Source organism: Solea senegalensis, linkage group LG2, assembly GCF_019176455.1.
Source record: "Solea senegalensis isolate Sse05_10M linkage group LG2, IFAPA_SoseM_1, whole genome shotgun sequence".
NCBI lineage: Eukaryota > Metazoa > Chordata > Actinopteri > Pleuronectiformes > Soleidae > Solea > Solea senegalensis.
In genome coordinates this window covers 16,946,318-16,973,684 of record NC_058022.1, presented here as the reverse complement: position 1 = coordinate 16,973,684, position 27,367 = coordinate 16,946,318, and the positions used below count along the sequence as shown (strand labels likewise).

The following is a 27,367-nucleotide window of genomic DNA, read 5'->3' as shown; positions in this document are numbered from 1 at the left end:
TTTAACATTATTTAGGTTAATGTTCGACTTATTTGTCAGTCTTTGGTGTTTTGTGTGTGTTTTTTTATGTGCAAGTAAACAGAGAAATGTAAAAACAAGACAAATTCCCTTACTCTTATTGTATTGACTGGTCATGTGCTAAACACACTCCTGCTTCACATGATGACCTGAGTCAGCTCAACACAAAAGAGAATTTAGTCCAAGAAAGAGATATACAAAAGTGAGTGATGCTGCACTTTAGCCATTTTCAATCCCTAAACCAAACCTTGCACTTCTGTGGATTTTTTTTTTACCTTAACGTTGACCCAAAAGTTGTCATTGTCAAAACGGTAGTATCTTGGCTTTTCAAATGTGGTGAATGAAGGAATAATTACCATGACATAAAAATCACCAACCTGCTACTTTATTTCACCATTTACATATATATAATTTACACATTGACATCAATATCTATGGCCTTTGCCTTTTACTCATTGCCTTGTGGTCAAAGCTTATGTCTGCTGCCCCCAAGTGGTCAAAACTATTTATTGACGGTGCTATTTATTTGAACTGGGCCTAAACAGAATGTTGTAATGTAACTAATACTTTGTTACTGTACTTGTTAACTTAGCTATTTTTTGCTACTTGTTACTACCAAATAAAATTAGAAGAGGAGTTGGTAATGGTCTGTATTTATATATTGATGAGCTGCTTTACCCTACAGCTTCGTCATTCACCCATTCACACGCTGCAACATGAGGTTAAGTGTCTTGCTCAAGGACACATACAGACTAGCAGAGGATGGATCCCACAACCTTCCAGTTGAAAGACAAGTTGCCCTACCATTTAGCCACCATGGCTCAATCCTAACTCCTCACGCCTCAGAAAATTACTTTTTGATACTTAAGTACAGTAAATGTCATATACTTTAAGACTTTAATTATTAAGTAATATTATAAAACAAAAAAGTGACTTCAATTTTTACCAAAGTCATTTTCTGGTAAGATACTTGTACTTTTACAAAGTTTACAAATGAAGTATCTCTTTAAAGTACTTTATACAGGACTGAACAAAATAGAAATCCAGATCTGGGATAATAAAGCATTCTAGCTGGGACCTTCCCACGTGTCGGTGTCTGCTATAATCTTCAGTTGAGTTAGAGGTGGAGTTGTTTCCTTATGCTTTATAAGGTTTTTCTGTTCTGATTTTTGTTCTGTAGATGTTATCAATGATTCTAACAAATTACGATCAGAGCTGGGGTCCCTTTCCGTCACAGTAAAACTAAGAGAAGTCCACTTGTTGCCCATGAGGTCACTGTGTTGACAGATTGTAAATGGCGTGGGCGGGCCAGACGTCTATCCCCGCCTTTTTATGGGCTGCAGCCAGGAATGCATGTTGCAGCCAGCCCAGTGTCAAACAACACATCCAGCATAACAGGAAGTGACTGTGACTGTATGAACTTTTGATTGTTCAGGAAATCCAAGATATCCAAGGAACTGCAGTGAAGGGAAACCCTGTGGGACGAAGCTACGTCCAGCTGTTTGGACATCTGGAATCACCAAGTCAGTATGTAAACGGTCTTGGTGTTGGTTGGATTAGAAGTTTACCTTTAACCAGGTAGAGAAGGGTGAGGTGACTGGACTGAAAACACAGAAAAGAGAAAAAGGGTGGGATGAACATGAAAAAGATCAAGTTCATTCAGACTAAATTTAGCAAGTTATATGAAGACAGTTTCAAATGACCTGTTGACTTTAGTTCAAGTGAACTTAGTTGATTGAAATTCATTTGTCTATTACCAATTAAGGTCAGTGTTTGTGTTCGTAACCTTGCCAGGAACAGTAGTCCTCATGAATGGAAGTTAATATCGTGTCTTCAGAAGAACAGCTGCACAAACCTGTGTGTGTGTGTGTTTAGTTGTATGTTTCACTCACAGCAGATTCACATTCTATTGTTGTCATACTGTATACGGTGTGTTGATGTGATATACAGCGATGCTGTGTAATCACATGATGTTATATTATGTCATGTCGTGTCATGCTGTGAATTGGCACTGGACACAGCAGTGATGAGTGAGATTTATGTTCCTAATCCTGTCAGCACAACCAGCAGAAATCAAAGTTCACCTTTCCACTGAGGACTGAGGGCATGTGTTTGTAGTACGGGAACAACACCCAGACCTTTGCAACAGCACCACCTGGTGTATAATGTAGGGCCCTGTACTGAACATGAATATAGATGGAAATTATAAAAAACGTATTCATGTGTTACATACAGCTGATGGGACTCCTGCAGCTCAGTAGATCATCCTCATAGACAAACTATTGTACTGTTTTCCACAACATCATTACACCCATACAGGTCATTTGTTTCTACTTTTGATAAAGACATGGGGGCCACACAGTCGGTACAAGGACCTTTATGCATGGAGTTTGCATGTTCTCCCCGTGTGTTGTTCTCCCCATATTTCTGCCCTAATTCATGTTTTTGGTGTTTGTCCTTCTATTGTAGGATGTCCAGGGTATTGTGTTGCAAGGTGAATGTCAAGACATGTGTTAGATTTGAATTATATAAAATATTTAATTGCAAATAAAAAAGCACAATGTTTGGCTGTGTTTCCAAACACTTGAGAGCAATTGTTGCTTTTAGACTTTGTCAGAGTTTGACTAAACACTCTGCGGTGGAGAATGGATGAATCAAAACCTTTTAATAGACTTAAAGTGACTCAATGGAGTACCTCTGCACCTTTGCCCTTTAAGAAGACATGAGCATCATAATAGTGACGTGAAAAAAGAACGTGATTTTCCTTTTCTTCAGGAAGTGGTATAAGCTCAACCTCATGGGGGTTGTTTGTGCTCACACTGAAACCACAAACTCTGCCTATACAAAAACACTGATGTCAATGATGCTAATGCTCACTATAGGTGAGAATGAGCGAGGGGGCCAGTGGAGAGTGCACCATCTATGAAGAGCTCACCCAGAAGGACGAGGAGGAAAACACGTCTGACGATGACGAGTCCAGAGTGTGTGGTGTGTGTGGAGACCAGGCCAGAGGTTTCCACTTCAATGCCCTGACATGTGAAGGCTGTAAGGGATTTTTCAGGTGTTTGTTTCATTCATCTTCCCCTCTGTTTCCTCTCCTGTCACAGACACACTTTATGTTCTAACGTAGCGTAACGTCGTCATATATATCTATGGCAGGGTAGAGATGACAAAATGCTCCTTGGTGTTTCTTAAATATAGTTAATTGTGTATGTGGGCTTGAATCAAAAACAAAAAACCTAAGCATTATCATTGTCATCAAGACTGATTTACAGATTACGCTGTTCATTTTCTGACATGCCATATGGTAAAGTTGTTGAAGATAACGTGTGCTTAATGTATTCATGTTATGTTCCTCTTTAAACTACATTGCAATTCCAGTGGATTAGTGTTTCTGAATACTATTACTTTTAAAATAATATGGACCATAACACTGGGGCATACTTGTAATATGCTGCTGTAATATTGTCTACATATGTATTGATGACTGTTGACAACAGATTTGATTTATTTAGTCAGATGTTACATATGACCCACTTGGTCAGATAACGTGACATTTCTGAAACAAAATATGGTGCCAGTGTGGCCAGTATGGTGCCTGAATGTCACATAATGATAACATGTGTTTGTTTGTTTTTTTCAGACGTGCCATACAGAGGTCAATGCAGCTCCACTGTCCATTCATGAATAATTGCGCTATAACCAAAAACAACCGCAGGTCATGTCAAGCCTGTCGCTTCAATAAATGCCAGTCCATAGGCATGCGCAGAGACAGTAAGTGACATCCAGACGCAACAAATAACCCTTTATAATTTCAAAAAGAATGTTTGTATGTGGCTTCATACTGTGCTGAAAACAAGCATCAGAGTGAAATGAGAAGTCACAGCCGGGAAACTGGCCATCAACATGCAGAAGACCTGTTGATGAACTTTGCCTGACTGGGGCCCCTTAGAGTCGAGGATCACCTCTGATCCCGATCAGACGTATATAAATCTAGAATAGCCCCAGAATCCTTACTCTATATCAGGGGTGTCAAACATACGGCCCGGGGGCCAGAACCGGCCTGCCAGAGGTTCCAATCCGGCCCACTGGATGAATTTGTTAAAATTTCACACTAATCTAAACATAATGTCAAATGCTCCAGATACCCGTGGCTAAATGTTTGTGCCTTTATGGATCCAGTGTGCTGTGTAAATAGTAAATTTAGGCATGATATTGTTGAAATTGCACTTATATTTCTCAAGAAATTTCATGTTTTGTAAAAATATCCTTCATTAAATGTAAAACAAAGGAGAAAAAAACAAAGGAGTTCTTGTTGTTCATAGGTTATTATGCTATTATTTTACAATTTTTACTGGTCCGGCCCCCTTGAGATCAAATTGTGCTGTATGTGGCCCCTGAACAAAAATGAGTTTGACACCCCTGCTCTGTATCATTGGTATTTATCCAGCATTAAAGGTTCAGTGTGAAAGAAATAGTGACGTGATGTTGAGACTGTAACAAATGGAGGACTCCTCCACTCACCCCTTCCTTTCCGACGTGCATCATGGAACTACGGCTGCTGCAGAAACATGGTGGCACAAGACAGCAGCCTCTGTAAGGCAAGGCCCCTGACCAAACTACATATTAGACTTATTCTACGGCTATGAAAACGAAACAATTTTTATTGCGAGGTGATTATAAACTTATGTAAACATACTTGGGTGTATCCTGTATTTGATTTCTGCCGATAAACCCTCCTAAATGTTACACACAGGGCCTTTAAATACATTCATTTAAAGTGTGAATGTAGTAGTCATTCAAATACAATATTGGATCTACTTAATGGTTTGTGTCCCCTTAGTGGTCATGTCTGAGAGGGATGTACTCGAGAGGAGGATGCGCATCAAGAAGAGAAAGATGTTTGATGTCCCAACACAGCTTTCTTCCCAGCAGGAGGAAACCATTCAGGAGCTTCTCTGTGGCCACCACAGCACATTTGACTCAGAATTTTCTCGCTTCAGTGGCTTTAGGGTGAGTGAATGCCTATAAGCACATTTCACCTGTCCTCAGACATTATTTACTTTATTATTTATTTATTTACTAAGTATTCTGGGGTTTGTCTGTTTTTTAGCCTATGGACAGAATCATCCTCTCTGTGAGCGAGTACAACCAGCCTACAAGCAAGCCCTTTCAGCCACTGACCAACTGCTCCACAGGCACCTGCACAGAATCTAGTAAATCTGCCACAGACCCCAGAACATCCTCACATGCCAACTCCTCCTCCTCCTCCTCTGGTCTCTGTGGCTCCTCTGAAGGAGAAAAGGTTGGAAAAAGCAGCGTTTTTACTGCTCTTCCACACATGGCTGACCTGACCACCTACATGATCCAGGACATCATTTGTTTCTCCAAAAGTCTTCCGGACTTCCGGTAAATGTATGCTTCAGTACAGAGTGACGGGACAATTGTCTGTCTATGACAATGTGTTGTGTGTCAATGCTACACTGGTCTCTTACAGGTCTTTAACCATAGAGGATCAAATTGCTCTGCTCAAAGGAGCCGCATTCGAAATCATGCAGATCCGCTTCAACATGGTGTTCAATGCAAAAACAAACATCTGGGAGTGTGGTCAGATTACATACTGCATAGATGACGGTGTACGAGGTGAGACTACTTACATTGACAAGCATGTTATTGTACTGTACTGTACTGTGTAAAAAAAAGAAAAGAAAAAGGCATCAATGATACATCCACACCATTAAAAGACCTTAAAACTCACATAATACAAAAAGGATAAAAATAATGATCTTTATCTCTGCAAAAGTCATATTTAAACACACATTCATTCAATTCAAGTCAATGTTTAACCGGATTTACAGCAACATTTGCAATCTGAAATTATAATATATTATTTGCGTGTCTTTAGACACCATATGTTTCTCTTCTGATCACATGGTATCATCTGCAAAAATGACTGCACCGTTAAGAATGCTGTCAAACTGGTGTTTACAGCTCCTTTTCTAAACATGAGACAAACTGTTGATCGAGTCTGAAGGTGAGCGTCTCTCCCACGGTGACATGTGCACACGTGTCTCTCAAAAGCTCTGTAGCTTCGTTGGTGACTCAGATGACAGAGGAATGTGTGCATCACATTAAACACTTGTACAAAGTGTGAGGTATATGATACTCCATGTTACACTCAGTCACACTGAACTAACCACCGACAACAAACAACTTGGTGTTAATACTGCCTATTTTTTCCTTAGGTAAATCATTATGGTGTGGATTACAGTATAGATTATTTAATATATGAACCACAATTTTAGAAATGCCATACAGATCACATAAAGGATTGCTCTATAATCATCGGTGAGTTATTGTGTGGAATACAAATTAATGCATATTCATATGCAAAACAAAAGAACTTAATCAATATTACGTTTGACACAGTGGTGTACAGTCACATTGGGAGACAGTCCGGATGAGACCATTATATTTAAAATAAAAATCATGTTATAGTTTCACTTTGTGATCAGCTAGATGAGGTTTTACCAATGAATTTACCCTTTAACATTAATTTAAGCTTTTGAGACTTTGGCATATATAATATTGATATTAAGGTAATTGTCTACATTTCAAGCCATAGTTAAGGCTTCAGGTTGTTATATATGTAAAAAGAGTGATGTTTTGTAAAGGGTGCAATGTTAATTTAGCACAATTTACAGTAACATTTCCTGACAACGCCTCATGCATTGCTTTCTCTCCTGTAATTTTATAGCGGGTTTCCAGCCACTTCTACTAGAGCCTCTGTTCAGATTTCATCATACACTACGCAGACTGGGGCTGCAGGAAGAAGAGTATGTTCTCATGCAAGCCATGTCCCTGTTCTCTGCAGGTAGCAGCAAGTTTTCATCAGTTCATCTCAGGGGTGTGGAATCAACCATTTATGTGTCAATATTTAAATCCTGAAAATTGTTTGCATTTGTATCCAAGCCTTAAAATCCTTTCAGACGTCAACTTGCTTCGGATTAGACGAGATTTTTATGATGTAGAGATTATGTTGTTTGACCTATCAGATCGTCCAGGTGTGCAGCAGCACAGTGTGATCGATAAGCTTCATGAAAACGTGGCACTGACACTAAAAACCTGGATTGACTGCAAGAGAACAGGCCCAGAAAAACAGTGAGTGAAGTAGCAAATGTCAGTCAGCTCAGTCTGAAACCTTTCACACACTGATCCGCCGTCATTTCCTCTGTGACTCTAGCTTGCTGTTTCCCAAGGTGGTGGCCTGTCTTACGGAGATGAGAACAATGACAGAGGAGTACTGCAAACAGGTTTTGCAGATCCAGGACATCCAGCCTGACGATATCTCTCCTCTCATACTGGAGGTGGTCAGTAAAGACTCCTGTAATGACTTCTGATACAGCTCAAGCACTCTTGGCTCCTCCTCGCCTATTCAACAAGGACGTCAAATTAAAAACCAGCTAGATTTGCTCCCCGATATACAGTATTCTATTGTACAGATGAGTCAGAAATACCAGAAATGTACTTGAGTGAAGTCCTGTTGAAATACAAAGCATCCTGTCGTCTGCAAACTGCTCACAAGCTGAAGAAACCGAGTTTTAGAGTTTATTTTTTTTAGCTGTTGTGCAACGCCGACTTTGTCATCGCTGCTGTTTGTTTAGCTCACACATTTTACTGAATGTTGACTTAAAGTTTTGACATGTTAATTTCTGAATGTTGCACAGAACGGCCTGAGAGCTTGAAGTGTGTATTTTCTCACATAACGGAAGAAGTAGAAGCAGTTGCAAAGACAATGTTCTTTTTTTTTGCTTGTTTTTTACATTTGTTATGTCTGGTAGTTGTTCGGTTTTCAAACATGTGAAACAAAACTGCTTCAATAAAATCTGATACAAATGAGTGGCTCCTCAGACTGTGGTGAAGGGTCACTTTCGGCAGAGCAAACAGCAAACAGTACCTCGTGGTGGTCGTAAAACTGACTGATGCCACAGCAAACATGGTGTTTAACCCTTTAAAAAATGCCGTTAAAAAAGAACTACTTTTTATAAAGGAGAAATCAATAAACATCATTCCAAGACAAGCTACAGTGAACAAATTGTGTTAGGATGCGAACATTTGAAGGTATTTTCTGTCAAAAACATGTAGCAACATGTTTTATTCATAAATTTTAGACACTTTTGTCACTTAGCAACCAAAATTATACTCTGAACAGCTTCACTCATTGAGCACATTAATTATAAGAAGTAAAAGACGCAGAGTATTATCATTTCCAGGCTATCCTACTCTTTATTTAATGCAAATTACAGTACCAGGGAACTATTCCTCAGAGCACGCAGGGGGAATATTTACAGAGGTGCACATTTAGCATACCTTCACAGAACAAAAAAAAGGGGAGAAAAAAAAAAGAAATAAAAATTTCAGTCACAAACAGAGGCATTCAAGTAATAGTACTGTTATACAGGATGTTTTTGTAGTATTTTCTATTATTTTTCTCTTCTTTAACCCCAGTTAAACCCACTTAGCATATTAAACTAGCATACATGCTAGTACAATAATATACTAACATATATACTTGTTTGTCTTCTTTTTTTTGGTAGCATTTGTGGTTTTTCATTGAACTGGACTTAAGGGGTGGGGTGAAGTGGTCAGACTTTCTGGTGGAGGGAAGCAACACGTTCATGAATGCAAAATTACAGCAAGCAGGAGACAGGATAAAGGCTACATGACTCAACCCCTTTAGGTGCTACTGAATCCCCCCCTGAATATGCAGACAGGGAGGAGGAAAGACACGCAAAAGGACAGAGAAACAACAAAATATCCAGAGAGAAGAAGAGTCAGAATATATTATTGCCTCTGAGGATGGCTCATCACAACTACATCATAGTTTGGCTTTGGTAACAGAACCAACACTGTGAGTAATACAGAAACGGTACTGTATTGTACATATACAGTATATGAGGCCTTTCATTTAAAACAAACAAAAACAAAACAAAAAAAAAAACCCTGCTGCCATCCACAACACCACCCCTGCACACCACATAATACATGCCCGGGGGTCTGTGCTAGGACTGTGGTGTATACATGTGTGTGTGTGTGCATGTGAGTCCAAGATAAAATATCTATTTAAAATAAACACTTGTTGACTTAATCTTAATTCAGTTAAGGAGAAAAATATCCTTACAATTAACAATATCTGTATATGACGTTAAATGTGCAATGAAAAGAGGGAAGAGTGGGGGAAATCAACTGGAAGAGTGTGTGCGCGTGTGTGTGTGTGTGTATTGTAGGACATTCAACAGCACCAAAGGGAGAGTCACAATATTAGGGTGGGTGAGTGGACGGGGTGTCATGGACTGGGTTGGGGGGGGGGGATAGGTAAACAAGGCGAAGGTGTATGAAAGCAAAGGCACTCCAAACTATAGTTACACTATACATGACTAGTTCTTGTTACAATAATACAGCTGTCATCTACTGTACTGTACAGGTAAGATTGAACATATGGCTGGATAAAGCTGATCATCATTATCATCATCTACAATATCCAAAAACAACATCACCTGATTCTGTTTTTTTCTCTTTTTTTTCTTTTTTTTAATATCTTTCTCTACCCTTTGTCATCTTTGTTTTTGCTCATAAACAGTACATGGGTCTGCATATATATATACATATATATACACACATATATATGTATATATATCTTGAACACAACATGGGAAAAATAATCAACATAACATAAAAAAACAACATACAAGTCAGGATTTTGGTGAGGAGCATTTATACTGTATATACAACTTCAGCTTTTATATTTATCGTTTTGTTTTCTTTCTTTTTTCTTTTTCTCGGTGTGGTGAATATTCTCTGTAAATAAGACGCTTTGACAGACTGTACCGAGTGGCTCTATGTGAGGCAGGTGAAGGAGAACGAAGGCTAGGCTATAACACTTGAGTCAGTGGTCACAACACATGAGGAAGTCAGTGGTGAAGCCAAGGACCATCACTAAGATCGCTCAAAAGGAAAGAAAAGTGTTGAAGAACATCTTGTAATTCTTTACAGAGGCAAAGAGGAAGATCTAGACAAGGTAAGATGTCTAGAGAACTGTCTGAACTGTCACACAAACAGTCGGTGTACAGAATGGGGAATAGAGCAGTGCCCTAAATCCATATACAACCGTAATACAAACACAGGAGAAGAGAGAAGTGACTGCTGGAATCTAACCACACTCCAGCAACAGACTGAAAAAAACGAAACCCCACCAAATCTAAATCTATCGTCTTCAGGCAGCGGCAAATATTGCCACTGCTCTGCCAGATATGAGCTCACCATAACTGATTTCTGAACCATTGTAGTTAATATACATATATCTATATATACTTTTTATACATAAGGAAAAGTAATATATAAACTGTGTATGTATGCATGTTTGTTTTGTATTGTATGTATATATTATACAAGCACACAGGACCAGATACATGTCACATCCATCGCACATGGCAATCCGATAAAACATCTGCCCTGAATTACGAAAACAAAAGAACACAAGCGAGGTTCGAGTAAAACAGCGGACTAACCATTTAAAAACAAACCCCAGGCAAGGGGAAAAACAAACAAACAAAAAAAACAACCTGTCTAAGCTTAGCCCCAACAAATGGACTGCTTTCCCCACATACATAAGGATCGTCATGCATCGGTTTGTGTGTGTGTTTCATGAGTGTCTGCATGTGTGTGCGTTTCACGTGTGTGTATGTGTGTTTGTGTGTTTGTATACGCGTGCGTGAGCCTCATGCCTTGTTTACGGAGGTGGAGGTGAGAAGTGTGAGGGGGTGCGGTGTCCCCGCCCCCAGGCGATCCTAACCATACTCAGGCCATGCACTACAGGAGGAACCAAAGGAGGAGGGGTGGGGTTGGGGGTCTGAGATCACAGGATGAGGATGCAGAAAAATAGACCAATGCAAGGGAGGACAAAAGGAGTCAGGGACAGGGGAAAAAGCTTAGGACTTTTTTTCTACAGATTGTCCACTTACAAACATTAGCAGGCTAGCATTGTGTGTATACATGTACGGTGTACTTTTATCAATAGTACAGTCGACAACACCTTTGGCCCTGCACATTGTTTCCCCATTTGGAAGAGCACGGACAGATGTCAGTGAGGAAGGATGGAGTACAGTTCAAACAGCTGGATGAGAGGGGGCCAGTCGGGAGATAACAGAGGCAGATTAGGGGATGATCGGTTTGTGTTTGTGGTTTGCGTTGTAAGGGCTGTTGTCTAGCTGTTGAACCATGACTGCATCAGCATCACTCCGCTGCTGTCAGGGGGGAGAGCAGGGCAGAGCAGAGCTGAGCAGAGCTCACCCCCAGGCTGGGGCAACGGCAAGGCTGTGGGGCTGGGGCTAAGACCGGGGCAGGGCAAGTGGTGTGTGTGGACTCAGGAGGTGGAGTTGGAGGCTGAGGCAGAGGCGGTGGTGTTGCTGGGACCTCGCTCTGTGCTGCTGCCATCTATGGTCAAGAGCATAAGATGATTTTTAAAGGAAAAGTGACAAAATACACAGTGAGAGCACAAAATAAAAGCCTGTGTGTTCATTAGGCCGGGGTCATAGTTTCCCCACAGTAACATGTAAAAGCTGACCCTACACCTTCAAACATGAGCACACTTCCACTTTGAGTCCGTTAGCACAAAACGTTCCAGTTCAGTTGACAGCACACGCTTCTTTCGGTCAAAAGAGACAATGAAGAAAACAGTAACCATGGAAACTTATGATGACAAGATTATGTGAGGACATCTGGTATTAGCACATGTACAACTAATCGGTCAAAGAATACAAGTAAATAAACTTAGCATAAAAAGCAAGGACATTTTGGTTAGGTCGATTATTTCTTTGTTGGAACAATGCTTCTTTGCAATGAATCTTATACCGTTGGAAAGCCTGTTTATTTCCCTCTTAATTGGTGCCACATTGCAAGGAAAATGCATTTGTGGGTTGAGTATGTTGGCAAGTCTTCTCTGCCAATGCCAAACAGATTATTCCACTATTGACTCTTGTTTGTCGTCTATTGGATGAAGATGAAGAAACAAGACATATTGGCAATTTAAAAATTAGTAGAGACATCGTGATGAGATGCTGCAACCAGTGTCAATAGATTTATTGAGTGGAGGATAAAGCGGTAGATGGATGGATTTATAAGATTTATTGCCAAGAAGCATTGTTGGGTAAATATGTTAAAATAAGAAGTGGCTCTTCCCAAACACAGGACATGGAAAGAATGGCCTGATCTTTTGGGAACAAAATGAACAGCAGGTGGACTGGTGCAGCATAAGGCAGGGAAAGTCAGTGAGTGACGTTCCCTCGTAAAACAATATGGTGAGTTCAAAAACATTCCTTTAAAAGCATTTGAAGCTCACAATGAACTTCAGGGTGATGTTAAAACACGACAACAGGAAGCATAAGACAAACAACTCGACTTAGAATTACTGTAAATATATTAACCATCACAGGTTTTTACACTGATAAAACCTCCAGCTGGCCACAGAAAATGAGTGTCTGGTGGAGGAGGGGGGGGCGTTGCTCTAACCTGTGGTGGCAGAGGCATTGGTTGGGGTAGAGGCGGCGGCCTGGCTGCGGGCATGGGCAGGGATGAGTATGGAGGCCAGAGAGGGATTACTGGACAATTCTGAAGGAGAAAGAATGAGATATGCTGTTGTGTCATGTTTTTACAAACACTGGATAAGAGCAATCATTTTGAAAAATATAATAAGGCACAGCAAAACTGAATGGTGCCTCTTTAATTCCCACTAAGAACCTGTGTCCTCGCACCATGGCAGTTTGATGAGCAGGCAGAAACACGGGGACAGCAGTGCAACTCAATGGTGAGTGACTCAAACTGCCAGAATCAGGTACAGCAGGTTCAACAGTAATACTGAACTGAGGTCAGTTAAAAAGACGTCGAGGTTACTGTGGTGCATTTGCTACACCCTGTAAAAGTTGGACAGTGATGCTTTAAAATGGCAGGTCTATAAAAAAGTGCTACTCCAAGAGTTTTACTTTATTGTTCTAATAAATATGTAAATGTGACACTTGTGGGGTTTGTGAGTGAGGAAAATGTTTTATTCCAGCTGAGTGTAAGGTGAGTATTTTTTCCTCCCGAGTGACAGTTTTGTTTGCATACCTTGGGTGGTGAAGTTGAAGAGGGAGGGCTTCTCTCTCCCGTTGGGCAGTTTGACGTTGGGTTCGCGCAGCTCGTCGAAGAAAGAGTGTGCGCAGGCTTCCAGAGGTGTGAGGCGAGCTGTGGGCGTGTACTCCAATAGACGAGAGCACAGAGCGATGGCCTCGGGAGGCGTACGCGGCCGGAATACCTGAACACCAAAAACACACAGAAGTCAGACATCAACATACTGTACATCTAATATGCTCCAATTCATACATTTTGTCAAGACATTTAGTTTAGTCAACACAGAAAATGTAAATGCTTTTACTAAAAGGGTTAGAAGACAAACACCTGCTGATCTTTAGTGGATTTTATGGAGCTGTGCTCTGTCGCGTGACAGTTTGCATGACGTGGTATGAAGGAATCAATGAATGCATTTGCAGTAAAGGCATGCGGAGCGGGAGCAGGGGGATCTAGGCCAGAGCTTGAAGCGGCAGATTTAAAATCAATATTAGCATCATGTTATCTCTAGCTCCGTTTCTCTTTGTAAGTCACACTATGTGTCTGAAGCTTGTCTGAGGAAGAGGAGGATGAGGGACCACATACACCATCACAGGTCCAAGTGGAAGAGGTAATGACTAGTGCACAAACAAGGATAAACCATAATAACCTTAGGAGGTGTGTGTGAAAAGACCCTGATAGTATAAACCAGGAGAATACATGTCCCTCACAGAATGTCCCATCAAGTTTGTTTGTTTTTCAAAGCACAATAGAATTATATGAGAGTTTGTCAGAGATGAGCTCATATGCTCATCAAACACAGTGAAGACCAACTGGAGCAGGGTGGATCCCATTTCTGATTCATCTTCCATTTGGTTAAACCCACAAGGTTCAAGGCACTGTGCTTTAACTAAGATGACACAAGTTTCCCACCACAACCCAGAGTTATTACTGAACCTAAACCAACTTCACAATATAACATTCTGCAGTTTACATTCTGTAAACTACATTCTGCTACCCCTGAAACTATACTTCATAAAATTCAGTCAGAATGCATGCGTGTAAAATGGAAGGGATGTGGTTGGATAAGTGTGGAACAGCAAGCAGGCTGGTTTGAAAAGCATGGAAAGATGCAGCGACGGTGGATTATAGAGAAATAAAAGGGCTCCTGTACCTGTTGACTCACCTTAGTCCAAGGGTGTGCCTTAATCTGGGGGAATTTGAACTCAGTGTAGTTGGGGTTCATCTCACGGATCTGCTCTCGGGTTGGGGTGCCAAGAACCTGGACAGAAGATGACAGATGGGACAAGAACACTGTTTTTAAATCACAATCACTTGGAAACAGGAAACGTGCGTGTTATGTTAGCATACATGGAGGCTGAGGGGCTCTCAAGTTTGGAACTTATACCTATTTTGGGATTTTAACTCTGCAACAGGAAATACTATTTTCTGATTGGCTGATAGGTTTGCTTGTTCAAGACAGCTGTATGAGTGGACTACGCAGAGCAATCTGCCTTCGCATCATCCCTTCATAGATGACTATACATAGTAATACACTAAACAGTGAGTTTCATCACCTCTCAGTGTGAGAAATGTCATGTGTGGAGTGTGAGGGTGTGAAAATGCGGGAGACTTGAGAGCTCTGGAGGCTTATACACTCCATGGGTCAACCTAGTCATTACCTTGATAATTTCGACCAACTGATCCACTCCACTGTCGCCAGGAAAGATTGGCTGCCCTAGTAACAGCTCTGCCAGTACGCAGCCAGCTGACCACACATCTGAAAGAAAAGACAAGTCATAAGAAAGGTAAAGGATACAGACTGAAAGAGGTCATCATGAGACTTGACCATAATCCACAAGCCTTGCGTGACTCAAACACAGTCTGGTTGAGCAGTAAATAATACACATGTGACCATATGTTATGTATGGTCTTATCTTTCACAACCAAATAAAACCATTTTTTGAACTCATGACATGGTTTCTGGGTTACCTATGCTGGAGGTGTAGTCAGTGGCACCAAAGATGAGCTCAGGGGCTCGATAATAGCGAGAGCAGATGTAGGACACGTTTGGCTCTCCGCGGACCAGCTGCTTAGCACTGCACACAAAATCAAGGTACATAACGATAAACATCCTCATTATTATCATCATCAAAATTTGCTGCATTCTGGCTGAGATATTATAAACCTTAAGGATTTACACTTGTGAGAAAAGTATGCAACAATCAATTAATATGCATAGTGTTACCCCCAAGTGTGAAATTTGTCAACTTAAGCACCAAAAAAACATTTTAAACGATGCCTATGAGCAACATTTTAATGTCTGTATGGCACATTTTAATATACGAGGCCACATGTTGCAACCCGTTGCCTTAGCTGAGCATAAACCTGACAAGAGATGACTTGGCTCTGTCCAAAGGTAAAGAAATCTGCCTACCAGCACTAATTAAAACTGTAAAAATGACATGCAGCAGTTACACAAATAAAGGAGTGGTGCTAATCTACTTATCTCAGACTCAGCAGGAAAGTGAATAAGCTTATTTTTCAAAATGTCACATTGGTCCTTTTAAATGCCAGGGGGGAAAAATAGCAGCTCACAGTTGACTAAACTTGACTCTGCGTCCCATATCTTACCTGCCAAAGTCACAGAGTTTAAGCACAGCGGTCTCAGGATCCAGCAGCAGGTTCTGGGGTTTGATGTCCCGATGGCAGATCCCAAACGAATGGATGTAGGCCAGGCTCCTGAACAGCTGGTACATGTACAACTACACACAAAAACAAACAGACACAGACAAGTTGTATCAGCAAATGTTTTGATGACAGACGACTCACATACTGTGTCTTCATTCCCGAATCACATTATAGTTGTAAAAATGTCTTCTCCTGAATTATTCAAACATTGGTTATGTTGGTAGATAAAGGAGGTGGGAGTATGTATTTTTACACTACACAAAATTAATCGCCCTGTAACCACCACGATAAATTCTAAATTTCGTAGCGGTGCGGACGTGGAGCCTGTTGCTCGTTCACACTGACAAAGCAATTAAAGAAGTAACTTATTCTGATTATGGAAGTGTAGGGAAAACTGCAGGAGAGTATGGCAACATTTTATAAATGTATAAAAATCTTTACCATTAATCATCACACAACATAGGAACTCGCACATCAACAGATATTATACTAAAAAGTCTGTAAAAATTTAATTGTAAAATATTTCTTTATAGTTCAAGGTTAACATTGGAATACATACAAAATAGTATTTAATAAACTTTGTAGTCATCAGCCGTGAACGCTGAAGTGACTTCTGTCAAACAACACAGTGTGACCACATTTGCTGCGTCAGCCCGTTCAAATTAAAGCCATGCACGGTTCAGCCGTATAGATTTTGATTTAATTTTCACAAATTTTTTTTCCCCACACGAATAATCAACCAATGAAATCTCTCCGACCAATGACTATTCTGCTCGACCATAGGGGGGCAGCCCTACTTAGATCTTAAACTGGCAACATTTAATGTGTTGTTTTAAATTCACAAATTATTCTCACAATTGTTTCACACATCAATCACAGCCAGAGAAACACTGGTGTGTGTGTGTGCGTGTGTGTGCCACAAACACAAAACAAGAATTCTGAACAGTGTGGAACAGGGAAATCATATCAGAGGCAGAGACGGTAAACCATATCGCTTTATGAATGACTCTTGATGACATGTCTACATTCTTACATCTGAAGCAAGTGTGTATTATCTTTATGTCAGTCAGTCAGTCATCATCTAACCGCTTTATCCTCCACCAGAGGGTCGCGGGGGGTGCTGTGCCAATCTCAGCTACATCGGGCGATAGGCGGGGTACACCCTGGACAGTTCGCCAGTCCATCGCAGGGCCACACACACAACTAGAGACAAACAACCATTCACTCTCACACTCACTCCTACGGTCAATTTAGAGTGTCCAATTCACCTAATCCCCACATTGCATGTTTTTGGACTGTGGGAGGAAGCCGGAGAACCCGGAGAGAACCCACGCACACACGGGGAGAACATGCAAACTCCATGCAGAAAGGCCCTTGTTCCAACCGGAGCTCGAACCCGGGTCTTCTCGCTGCAAGGCGAGAGTGCTAACCACTACACCACCGTGTGGCCCTATTATCTTTATGATGTAACGTAATTGTAAAATTGTAGAATTTTGTAGAAGTTACAGATCTTGGTGCAGTCATTGTTGATTTTAAAGACAGTTAATTCAGAAACACAATGAGGATGATGAGGTATGCTTATCAATATTGAAGGCCCCAGGTTTTGTCCAAAAACATTGAGGGTATATACTGGTATCTGTCCAAATGAGAGATAAAGATACAATTCTTTATCTCTTATTTGGAGACCTGGACATGAACAGCCATCCAAAGGTGAACCTCCCTTTCCAGAGTATATCTGAATACATCCTACATCTTCAACATTACAGGGACTATAGAGAAATATGTTATTAGATGGCTAAAATACACAACACTGAATATGTTATACTATACTTTAGTATATTATGTATTGTATATCATCACAATTACATACTAGCCTCTGGCCTCTCACACACAAACATGTGCCTACCTTGACAAAAACCATGGGAAGGGTCTGTTTGGCTCGGCTGTAGTGTCTTGCCACTCTGTAGACCGTCTCGGGGACATAGTCCAGGACCAAATTCAGATACACTTCGTCTTTCTGTTGGAGAACAATATAAAAATAACACATTAGACATGCAGGAATTTTTTATTTTATAGAAAAGCAAACAATACTGTTAACCTCCCGACAAGACACTGACTGAGACAAGAAAATGTCTGCAGATCCCAACAATAATAAACCCAACAAAGTAGCAATTCATCACATTCATATGCACACAGAGCTGTATACATATCATCTGCACAATTGCTACATTTACATGGACACAGGTAATCGGAAAATAAAAGCCTGATCGTAAAAAAAAAAAACATGTCATGTAATATTTAATTACAAACGAGAGGGCTGATATATGCCGCTCATCATTCAGTTCATATAAACAGTCGATCCGATCATGATTCCTGGTTTGATTCCACGTAATATAACGTGATGCATTTACATTTTGTACTTATTTTTAAGAATAATGACACAAAAGTTTGGCTTTCTTAAATCACTTACTTATTTCTAGCTGTTGTTTGTACCCAAATGTTGAAATGCACTTATTGTAAGTCGCTTTGGATAAAAGTGTCTGCTAAATGTAATGTAATGTAATGTAATGTAATGAGCAGACACGTGCAGCACTTTTTTACTATGGAAGCCATAGTGAAGCTTCTTCTTCTACTGCTGCTTCTACTTCTGGAGAATTAGACGACACTGAACATGTCAAAATAGTCCATTCCCACTGACCACTTGATGCATGTGTGGGTGCACCACAATCAGATCATTTAATTTCACATCCTTGTAAATGATAGAATTGTAAATTCCAGTCGAAACCAATCTGACATTTTGCAGTAAACATAGCTACTGTTAAACACATAATATGTAATTTCTTTAATTTCTTGTACCAGATAGAATTCCTTCCTCGCTTTGATGTTTCATAGAGGGTTTGCCCTCATACACAGTGGTATACAACTGTGGTTGTGTATTTGCTATGAGCTTTACTGTAGACACAGGTAACTGGAAGTCATGCAGCTAGCACTATACTGTACATGATGTTGCCTTTTCCGGTGCCCATTAAGATGACCATAAAGAAACAGTCCTTTACCTTGAATATAAATAGGGATTGCTGTCATTTTAAAGGGTTTTGGAAACATTATACATCAGTCATATATTGCATTTTAAATGCAGAAATGTTACATATTATAGCTTTAATTCACTTTGTGGAGCACTTTTTTCCCCCCATCCTTTTCTCTCCTCCCTCTCTATCTGTGGTTCCTCTAGTTTCCCCGATGAAAGAAGCCGTCTAAGGAGATGATGTAACTGATGTTCTCTTTCGCGGCACGTATTTCAAAGTGTCACTGAGGAATCTGCCCCCTGCTATATTTCTTTCCACCGTCTAAACTGGGATCCATTGTACTGGGTTCTTTCCCAGTGGCAGGAAATACACAGAAATGCATCATAAAAAGCCTGCACTCCAACAGTGGCTGCAGACAATGATATCATTTCCTCATTTCTTGTTTGGACAGGGCCCATGTTGGATGACTGGGATGTGCATGTTCAACTCTGGAGCACACTGACCCCGAGGACGTTCTGTGGCTTTGCTGCACAATTATTCTAAGACTTCCTTTTTCCTTTGATTCCGACCAGAGTTAGCCACATCTGAGTCACTGGGTGTTTCTCGTGCAACTATTGTTCAAGACCTTTAGGTCACGACTGCAAAACTGCACCCACTGATGGTAATGAAATGGAAATACTTGGAAATATAATAATTTACAATGCACCATATAGTTTGACAAAGGATGTTACTCACACACATTCACAGCTAGTTTGTTAGGAGAGAAAACAGCCTTGCATTCAGATGATACATTGCCTACTTTAGGGATGTGTGCCCAGATGAACAAATCAACCAACAACAAGCCTAATCCATGAATGGTGGAGGGTTTATAATACAGCTGAATTTTCCATGCATACAGTAGTGTCAACACAACTAATATTATGAGACTTTATTGTGGCTTTTCAGGAGATGTGACATGACAACATGGATCTGACGTTCATGTTCCTGTGCTCCTAATTCTGTGGAAAAACTGTACTTTTGTCACATGGCAACAAGCACGCCTGCTACCGTCAGCTCAAGTGGTGACTGTAGTCCACAAGAAATTCACCAACACTTACTGTACAGCCACACTTATAACCTTTGAGTCATTCTGGCTTGCAGGAAATATATCTGGAACATAACACATTTAATGGACATGAAATCCTTGAGATGATATCACCAGAGAGCTGGATTGCTCCAGTGGGAAGTGAAGGCAAGTGCTGCATATAATCATGCGAGTCAACACTGCTGTTGATCAGAGTCAACTATACAAATGCATACTCTTGAGCCATTTAGCCTTGGAATAATAAATCCAAACTTTCATATTAAAAGCAAATTCTCAGCTGTGTCCCTCTCTTTTCCTTCCAGTTGATCAGGGACTTGGTGTCCGTTTCATTTGCCTCCTCTCCCCCTGTCCGTTAGTGGTGTTAAAATTCTGCCCAGCATGCAGCTTCAGCGGCGAACAGAGCTGGTTCCCCATAAGAGGCACGGTAAGTGAGCAGGGCTGGTGAAGAGCTCGCAGACAGACTGTATGGTAGACTTCTGTCAGCTCTTAGCCCTGCTCCGAGGTGATTGCCCTGGACTACTCCCAGTCAGATGATAAGATAGATGTGAAACTGAGAACCAGGAAGACTCTCACACACAGAGTTGTAGATTAAGGTGACAAAGAGCAGTTTTTAAGCCACATACACCGTAGGTGCGTCACTGAATGCACTTTAAATTTTCTCTCCTCTAGCCACATGTGTGTGAGAGCACATTCCTCCGTCACCAGCAAAACTCCCATTGATAACATTTGTGACGGCTACACAGCCACTCCACCTCCTGCTAGCACCACCAACGCTATATTTAGCCTAGCAACAGCGATGACTCACTTCCTGCCTCACTACAAAGCCACTTCCTTGGCTCGTTCCCAGACGGTTAGTCAAGAGGGGATGTGATTGGCTTTCGCTCACTCCCAGCTAGATAATTCAGCCTCTAATTTGCCGAGAAGATCGCTTGAACAACTGGCACAGCTATCGGACAACAATCATGTGTTGTAGGACTGACACTGGCCACGCAGTGTGTAATATACAGCTGTGCAGCCACAGAGCATGCACATGTCCATATATCTAGTACACGTGTCTGTGGTTCCTGGTCATGCATATCATGTTGTGTATTGTAATCAAACTTGACAATGACATATCGGATAAGTCCACACTTGATTTAATTAGAAATTTACACAAGAGTCGATGCGTATTAATGTGTGAAACCAAGGAGGATGACACAAAGAAACAAATGAAGGCATTTAAGAATAAGGTACGGTATACGGTATGTTCTGAGGCCACAGATAGACACGTATCAAGGACTTGTCTCTCAATGTTTAACTAATCCAGAGGAAAAAGCTAAATTACTGTCTTTCAATATCTGCAATTCTGCATGTGTCTTCATATTTTAGATTATATTTCTTATGTGTAGAATTCAAAATGAACTTGCCTACTTGGTGCATATCATCTACCCAGTATTTAATGCCCCATGCTCAGTTTGTAGTACTGTGAGTAAGCATGTTTTGTTTAAAACAAGCACAACATCATCAACGTTGTTACACAACATCTGTGTACACATATTATATTGCATATTCTTTAATAAAGTCATCTGATTAGCATAGCTGGCACACAGATAACCTGGGATATTGTGTTACTCCAAAGGTTTCTGAGACTATGGAAAGTTAAAGCTCAACACTTTTTCTGCACAGCTATTTCTTCTTTTCATATCCTGACTGGTGTGTTAATGTTAATAAAATAAATGCTACAAATCTTGAGAATAAAAGAATCAAAGCATGCAACGTCAACCTGCTGCCAATAATCTAATGTGACATAATGGTTCTACATTAGAGAACTAATCAAGATTTGTGAAAACATGTATCAATAAAAGCAGAAGGAAACATTGTGTCATTTGGATGTCTTTCATGTGCTCTTAGTGCAAAACATATTGTGAGGGGCTAAAAGAAAAATCTATTCTTGTTGACCTGCCAACCCTTTTTGGACCAGTGACCTCCTCTTAGAACAGTATTAGATCAGTGGTTGAAGGGTAAAAGCAAAAGCACACTGCATGTGTCAAGCACAGCACATGCAATCAGTTACATAAGATTGCCTGTGTGCACATGTTGACAGACACAGCTGCAGTAGTTCTAACCTGTTTCCCACCTGCACTTAGTATGAACCCTCACATCAGAACACAAGGAACACCTACACACACACCTGATCTGACTGTGTCTTATTTCTCGGGCAGATTTTTTGCCAGCTCTCTATCAACTTGGTTGCAACCATTCATTTTACCTACTTTACCAACTCTGGACTCTATAGGTGGTTAATGCCATACCAACAACATGGTGCCAGTCTCCATAACTAACAGGTAGTCATACCGCGGGGAGGAAAAATGAAAGGAAATTCATCCATGAAAAGGGATTCACACAGAATGATTTAAAGGGTGTAGGAGTGAAAGGTATGCATTACCAAAATAACAACTGTGTTTGCAAAAGGCAAGTTGGGACAGAGTAGGGTCATTCGTGTGACATGTCACTGCTGTCAGTGTGTCAGTATACCAAGAACAAGCTGCAATTCTCAGAGGCAAGTGGTATGATGTCAGGGGTGGGAGCAGGGTGGAGCTTAAAGCATGGAGGAGAAGGCACTGTGATTCTATACTTAGCCGACACCCTCTAGTCTGGCAAATAAATGCCCCCCACCAGTCGCTCTGCCCCCTCTCCTTAGACCCTCCCCACATCATCACCTCTACTCTATAATCCTCAACAGCTTTCCATGGCCTCAGTAGGTGTGCAACAGGGTAGCATTCCTCACTGCAGCGTCATGGGTATAGTCTCGACAGCATATGTGCCAGGCCCATCATATGTGTCTATATTTGACACATGGACCTCTGCCTAGTTGTCAGCAAGCTGGATGACACAGCGCAGCCTTGTCGTCTCCAGGGCTCCACTAGCTCCAACAGTTGACAGAGACGGGCAAAGAGGGACTTCCCCTGTACAAATGTATATACTGGGGCAAAATGTACGAGGGGAGGCTGCACCAGCCGACGAAGGAGCCATAATAAAAATAAGATAGCAGCGTGTTCACAAGACAAGACATTTGTGCTGATGCATTTGCTACCAAGCTATGAACAGCCATTTCAAAAACGTAATGCTCCAACTGGGTGGCAGACGTGTGTAGCACCAACTCATGCCCTTGTCACATGATGATGCTGGTGGACATCTCTCTTTACAGCATGTTGTTTGTGTTTAGTGTGTCGCCATAGTCAGAGTTTTGGAATTTGGCAAGTATCCGACCAATACAAAGTATTACATCAATAGTGATGCCGAGTATCGTATTGACTCATTCCTATTTGCTACTTCAGCAAAAGGAGTTTATGTCCGTTTGTCCATCTGTTTGACTTTTCATATCAAGAGGAATCCAATAGGTGTTATAGCTGCTTCAAATGAACAGGTGGACACAAGGAATTTTAGCTGTTGGTAGAGCTCTTTGGGCACATCATGAGTGAAAGCTACTGTATTCTGCAACTCTTACTGTAGAAAAGAGCTTACTTATTTAATTAAATACACACTAGGCACAGAGAGCCTTAAACTGCTCTTGAAAATGAAAATGTAGCAGCAAGAAAAAAACTCTTTTACCAGCCTGAGATCAAGGCAGTAACACAAGGCAGATTCACAAATTCAATAGTAGACATTTAAATACATTTATAGACTAAATCTTTACACAACTAATACCTTATGATTCTTTCATAATTTCCTTTCAAAAAGCTTTCAAAGTCAAGTAAAGTGAGGTCAGTTACTTCAAACGCTACATCCATTTGAAAAAAACATGGCTCAACAAGAAGTTTGCTCAACAAAAAATGCCGAAGGCTTATTTTTTTAGTCTCAAGAAGATATTTTCCCACGAGCATGTACAGTAGGTGAGTAAATGTTATAATGTAGCATATAAGTATAATAAAATACTACAATATACAGTATATTGTATCTGAATTGGCCCAACAAAACTGAAGAGAATTGAAAACACTTTTCATAAAACATGTTTGTATGTTCTGTGTGTGTGTTTCCCAATATGTGAAATAATACACTAGGTGTAATGAAACTGGTTTACTAACCCTGACGAAGATGCTACAAATAGTTTTATCTGCACATTAAAATAAGATTTTTTTGGTTGAGTCTTAAGTACCTGAGACTAAAAGGTTCCATAAAACATCCACATTCTGCATCAACATCCGATTTATAAATAAAAAAAATCCAGCATGTGATAACAGCATACACAAAGAAAATACATAGCAGACTGACCTTGTCACCACTGGAGTAGAAGAAGTAACGCAGGCGGACTATGTTGCAGTGGTCCAACTTTCTCATGATCTGCAGCTCACGATTCTGTAAAAAATCAAACAAAGAAAACATGAAAGACATTTATGTGAGTTTCAGACATTTGTCAAACATGCAATTCTTAAGCGTGATAAAGTGAAAATTTAGGGGTCAATGAGAGCTTTTGCTTGGACACAGAACAGAAAAAACGCTGGTTAGATGCAAGTGCAATCCACCTGACATGTTAGCGTATCAGGCTTCAGCAGTAATAATCTGCCTCGTCACTGTCACAAGCTCAGCAAAATGGTTTGTCACAGATGATGAAAAAAAAAAAATGTAGTAGCAGCCACAGTTTACCGTGTTAACAAGTAGAAACAACAATATTCATTCATTCATTGAAGATTGGATCCCACACAATGAGATATGACAACACAATTATGTACCAGGAGGCAGTGACAACTATGAAAGAAAAAAGAAACCTCGAAAGCAAAGTTTGTTGTGTGAATAAATGTGTAGTGAAAGCATGTCGTGTGATGATCCACATGATATCACGGGGCAACTTAAAGCACTAAAATACGATGGAACACTATAATGTACATTCATAACCAGTGTGTCCATGCAGGAAATTGTTGTGCATATGGACTTTCTCAACAATGGGTAGGAACAGCTTCATTATAGTCAGTTTCTGTAATGAAGAATATTTGAAGTAACGATCTAAACAGGATTTGATCCACTTATAGCTGATTATAGAGAGTGCAAATTCAAGTGTATAATCCGGAAGAAAATGCGGAAAAAAAAACGTTGAGACGCCCCATATCTCAAGCAGAGCCCGGTAAATCTGCAAGGCACACTCAACCAACCCTCGCTGTATCATTCAGAAAAAATGTGCCGGACAACATAAACACACCGTGCTCGGCGCTCCACCACAGTATAATCATCAGTGGGTAAAAATGTAAATGAAAAAGAGCCACACTCTTCTTGTGTTTCTATCAAATAATATCAGAAATTAAACTGTTTGCATTGACAAACGGCTACTGGATGTAACATTATTACATTTGAGCAGTGACTGTGGTGGGGGGCAGGTGGCGTGCGCTCGTGGGGGTGGAGGGTTTGAATTAATTGAACAAATTATGAAAATTGATTTCCTTTAATATCGGGTCCATTGATATAATCTGTAAGAAACAATCAATTTGTAATTATAACTCAATTAAAATCACATTTTTCAAGGATATGGGCAAATATCGCCCACCTCTAGCTCGAGCCAATCCTAGCCGACACAAGATGAAAGGCAGGGTACACACTGGACATGGTGCCAAGCCAATCTATCACAGCGGTCAACATATACAGTAGAAAACAAACAATTCACACACTTTAGTCACTTTAGAGTCTTCAATTAACCTAACCCCTGATTTGTCTATGACTGTGAGAGGAAGGAGGTCCTCAGTTGATCTGGGGTTCACCTTCCCAGATTTCCAGTGACCTTCTTGCTGTGAGGCAATAATGCCAACCACTACTTCACCATGTGGATTTGGTATAATAAAAGACAAAACAATCACTGCCTGTGATGCCAGCTGACTACCTGACTGATGGATCAGGACCATGCTGGCTGATGCAGAGAAAAGTGCAGCTGTTCTTCCACACGTATGTCGCCTCTTTCAGGACTGAAATCCCACTCATTAATTTTTTAGCAGAGCAGAGTGAGCTGTCTGTCCACCACACTTCCTGATGCATTGAAGAGGATGTGTGGTTCACCCATTTTTTATTTTTTTTTACACAACAACACACACACACACACACATCAGATCATTGAGTGACATCATAGCATATGGGTCACAGACCAGCCATTGAACCATCGGGAGCTGCAGGCAACACCCTTGTCTTCTTGCAGTGGCTTTGTGGGAGTGTCCCTGTGTGTGTGTGTGTGTGTGTGTGTAGTTATGTGTGAGAAAGGTGGCACCATATGGAGGAAGAGCAGACGGGCAGGTCCATAATACTGCAGTCATTCCTGCTGACCTGTCATCCTCCAGTGTGTCAGCAGACCAGCCAGCGGAGAGACAGAGAGAAGCAGAAAAAGACAGATGGAGATGGAAAAAGAGAAAGAGAGACAGAATGCCCCAATGCAAGCTGCTAGAAGTGCCGCACCTGAGTGCTTCAATCTGCTGATGTATACTGCCAAATCCACATCCACTTCCCAAAAAGACCGATCTCACGCTTCACATACAATCATGTTTTACTGCTCTAAAACAGTACTACGCTGTTAATGGTCAAATGATTTCAAATTTATCAAAAGGAAAAACCTAAAGGATACATTTCATATTGTGCAAAGGCTTGCTGGTTGATGTGAGCACATCACATTTAATGTTCAACATGATTCTTGTAAACCTACTCGGTGTCTTTATACTTTGACTTCCCTGCCTGTTCCCATGACAACATAAATCATTAAAAAAAGGGGTCACAAAGTATTTCCATGAACCAGCTGACCACTGAATTTATGTGAAGTTTAAAAGAAATGAATACTGACACATATTCACACGTGGGTCTCCTGACAGTATTATAGCAGCAGGGCTGTGTACTCAAAAAATACTTTATCATAATGAACATCCAGTGCAATGATGTGGCTCATTGGTGTGTTTTTAAATTACATTTGGTCAACAATGAACGCCTGTAAAAAGGCTATAGAGACAATTACTGTTAATAACATTTTTGTTGCCGTTTTTGTGATTTGTTGGCAAGAAGGAAATGTTGCATCACCACCAAATATACCGTGTGTGTGTGTGTGTGTGTGTGTGTGTGTGTGTGTGTGAGAGAGAGAGAGAGAGAGAGAATGAGCGTCCATTTTCCAATAGGCTGATATGTGATACCTCAGGAGAGAAGGACCCATCCCATAATGCACCAAGAGTAGACTGTAAGCCCACCGAGACTCTCATACTCTCATCAGTGACACATCAACACAAGATCAACATTATTCCCATGTTTGAGCATGTGTGTGTGTGTGTCTGTGTGTGTGTGTGTGTGTGAGACATGGATCCAATCAGACAGAATAAAATGGTAGTTCAGAAAAAAAAAACATTTTAAGACAATTCAAAAGAAAGTAGAACACAGGTACTTTGTTTAGTGTTTGTGTTCAACAGGGTACACAACT

General features: G+C 40.6%; 2 protein-coding genes across 7 annotated transcripts in view; one reads left to right on the top strand and one right to left on the bottom strand.

The window, feature by feature from the left end:
* The first annotated feature begins 1,383 nt into the window (after positions 1-1,383).
* On the top strand, positions 1,384-7,917 carry nr1i2 (nuclear receptor subfamily 1, group I, member 2). Of its 5 annotated transcripts, none has more exons than XM_044015819.1 (9): positions 1,384-1,541; positions 2,901-3,079; positions 3,662-3,792; positions 4,862-5,031; positions 5,132-5,427; positions 5,516-5,661; positions 6,776-6,892; positions 7,074-7,179; positions 7,262-7,917. In XM_044015819.1, the coding sequence occupies exons 2-9, from the start codon at positions 2,907-2,909 to the stop codon at positions 7,416-7,418; spliced, it is 1,296 nt and encodes a 431-aa protein (XP_043871754.1). In that variant the 5' UTR covers positions 1,384-1,541; positions 2,901-2,906; the 3' UTR covers positions 7,419-7,917. The 5 variants fall into 5 exon arrangements, with proteins under 5 accessions (XP_043871754.1, XP_043871746.1, XP_043871762.1 ...); XM_044015811.1 differs by having other exon boundaries at positions 6,776-6,925; XM_044015827.1 differs by having other exon boundaries at positions 6,776-6,925; positions 7,278-7,364.
* A 361-nt stretch (positions 7,918-8,278) lies between these two features.
* Positions 8,279-27,367, bottom strand: part of gsk3ba (glycogen synthase kinase 3 beta, genome duplicate a) — a 30,024-nt gene continuing 10,935 nt past the window's right edge. Inside the window, exons 3-11 of one of the 2 annotated variants that reach the window (XM_044015846.1) lie at positions 24,211-24,294; positions 17,756-17,866; positions 15,793-15,923; positions 15,151-15,257; positions 14,841-14,938; positions 14,333-14,440; positions 13,180-13,366; positions 12,586-12,684; positions 8,279-11,511 (exon numbers count right to left, since the gene is read on the bottom strand). In XM_044015846.1, coding sequence (XP_043871781.1) covers positions 11,441-11,511; positions 12,586-12,684; positions 13,180-13,366; positions 14,333-14,440; positions 14,841-14,938; positions 15,151-15,257; positions 15,793-15,923; positions 17,756-17,866; positions 24,211-24,294 — 996 coding nt within the window. In that variant the 3' untranslated portion in view covers positions 8,279-11,440. The remainder of the gene's footprint in view (positions 11,512-12,585; positions 12,685-13,179; positions 13,367-14,332; positions 14,441-14,840; positions 14,939-15,150; positions 15,258-15,792; positions 15,924-17,755; positions 17,867-24,210; positions 24,295-27,367) is intronic. The other variant, XM_044015856.1, reaches the window with a different exon arrangement.

Coding starts and splice junctions, on each gene's coding strand:
- nr1i2 (XM_044015811.1), top strand. CDS start 2,907: ATGAGCGAGGGGGCCAGTGGAGAGTGCACCATCTATGAAGAGCTCACC. Junction 6,926..7,073: donor TTCATCAGTTCATCTCAGGG/GTGTGGAATCAA, acceptor TTGACCTATCAG/ATCGTCCAGGTGTGCAGCAG. Junction 7,180..7,261: donor AGAACAGGCCCAGAAAAACA/GTGAGTGAAGTA, acceptor CTGTGACTCTAG/CTTGCTGTTTCCCAAGGTGG.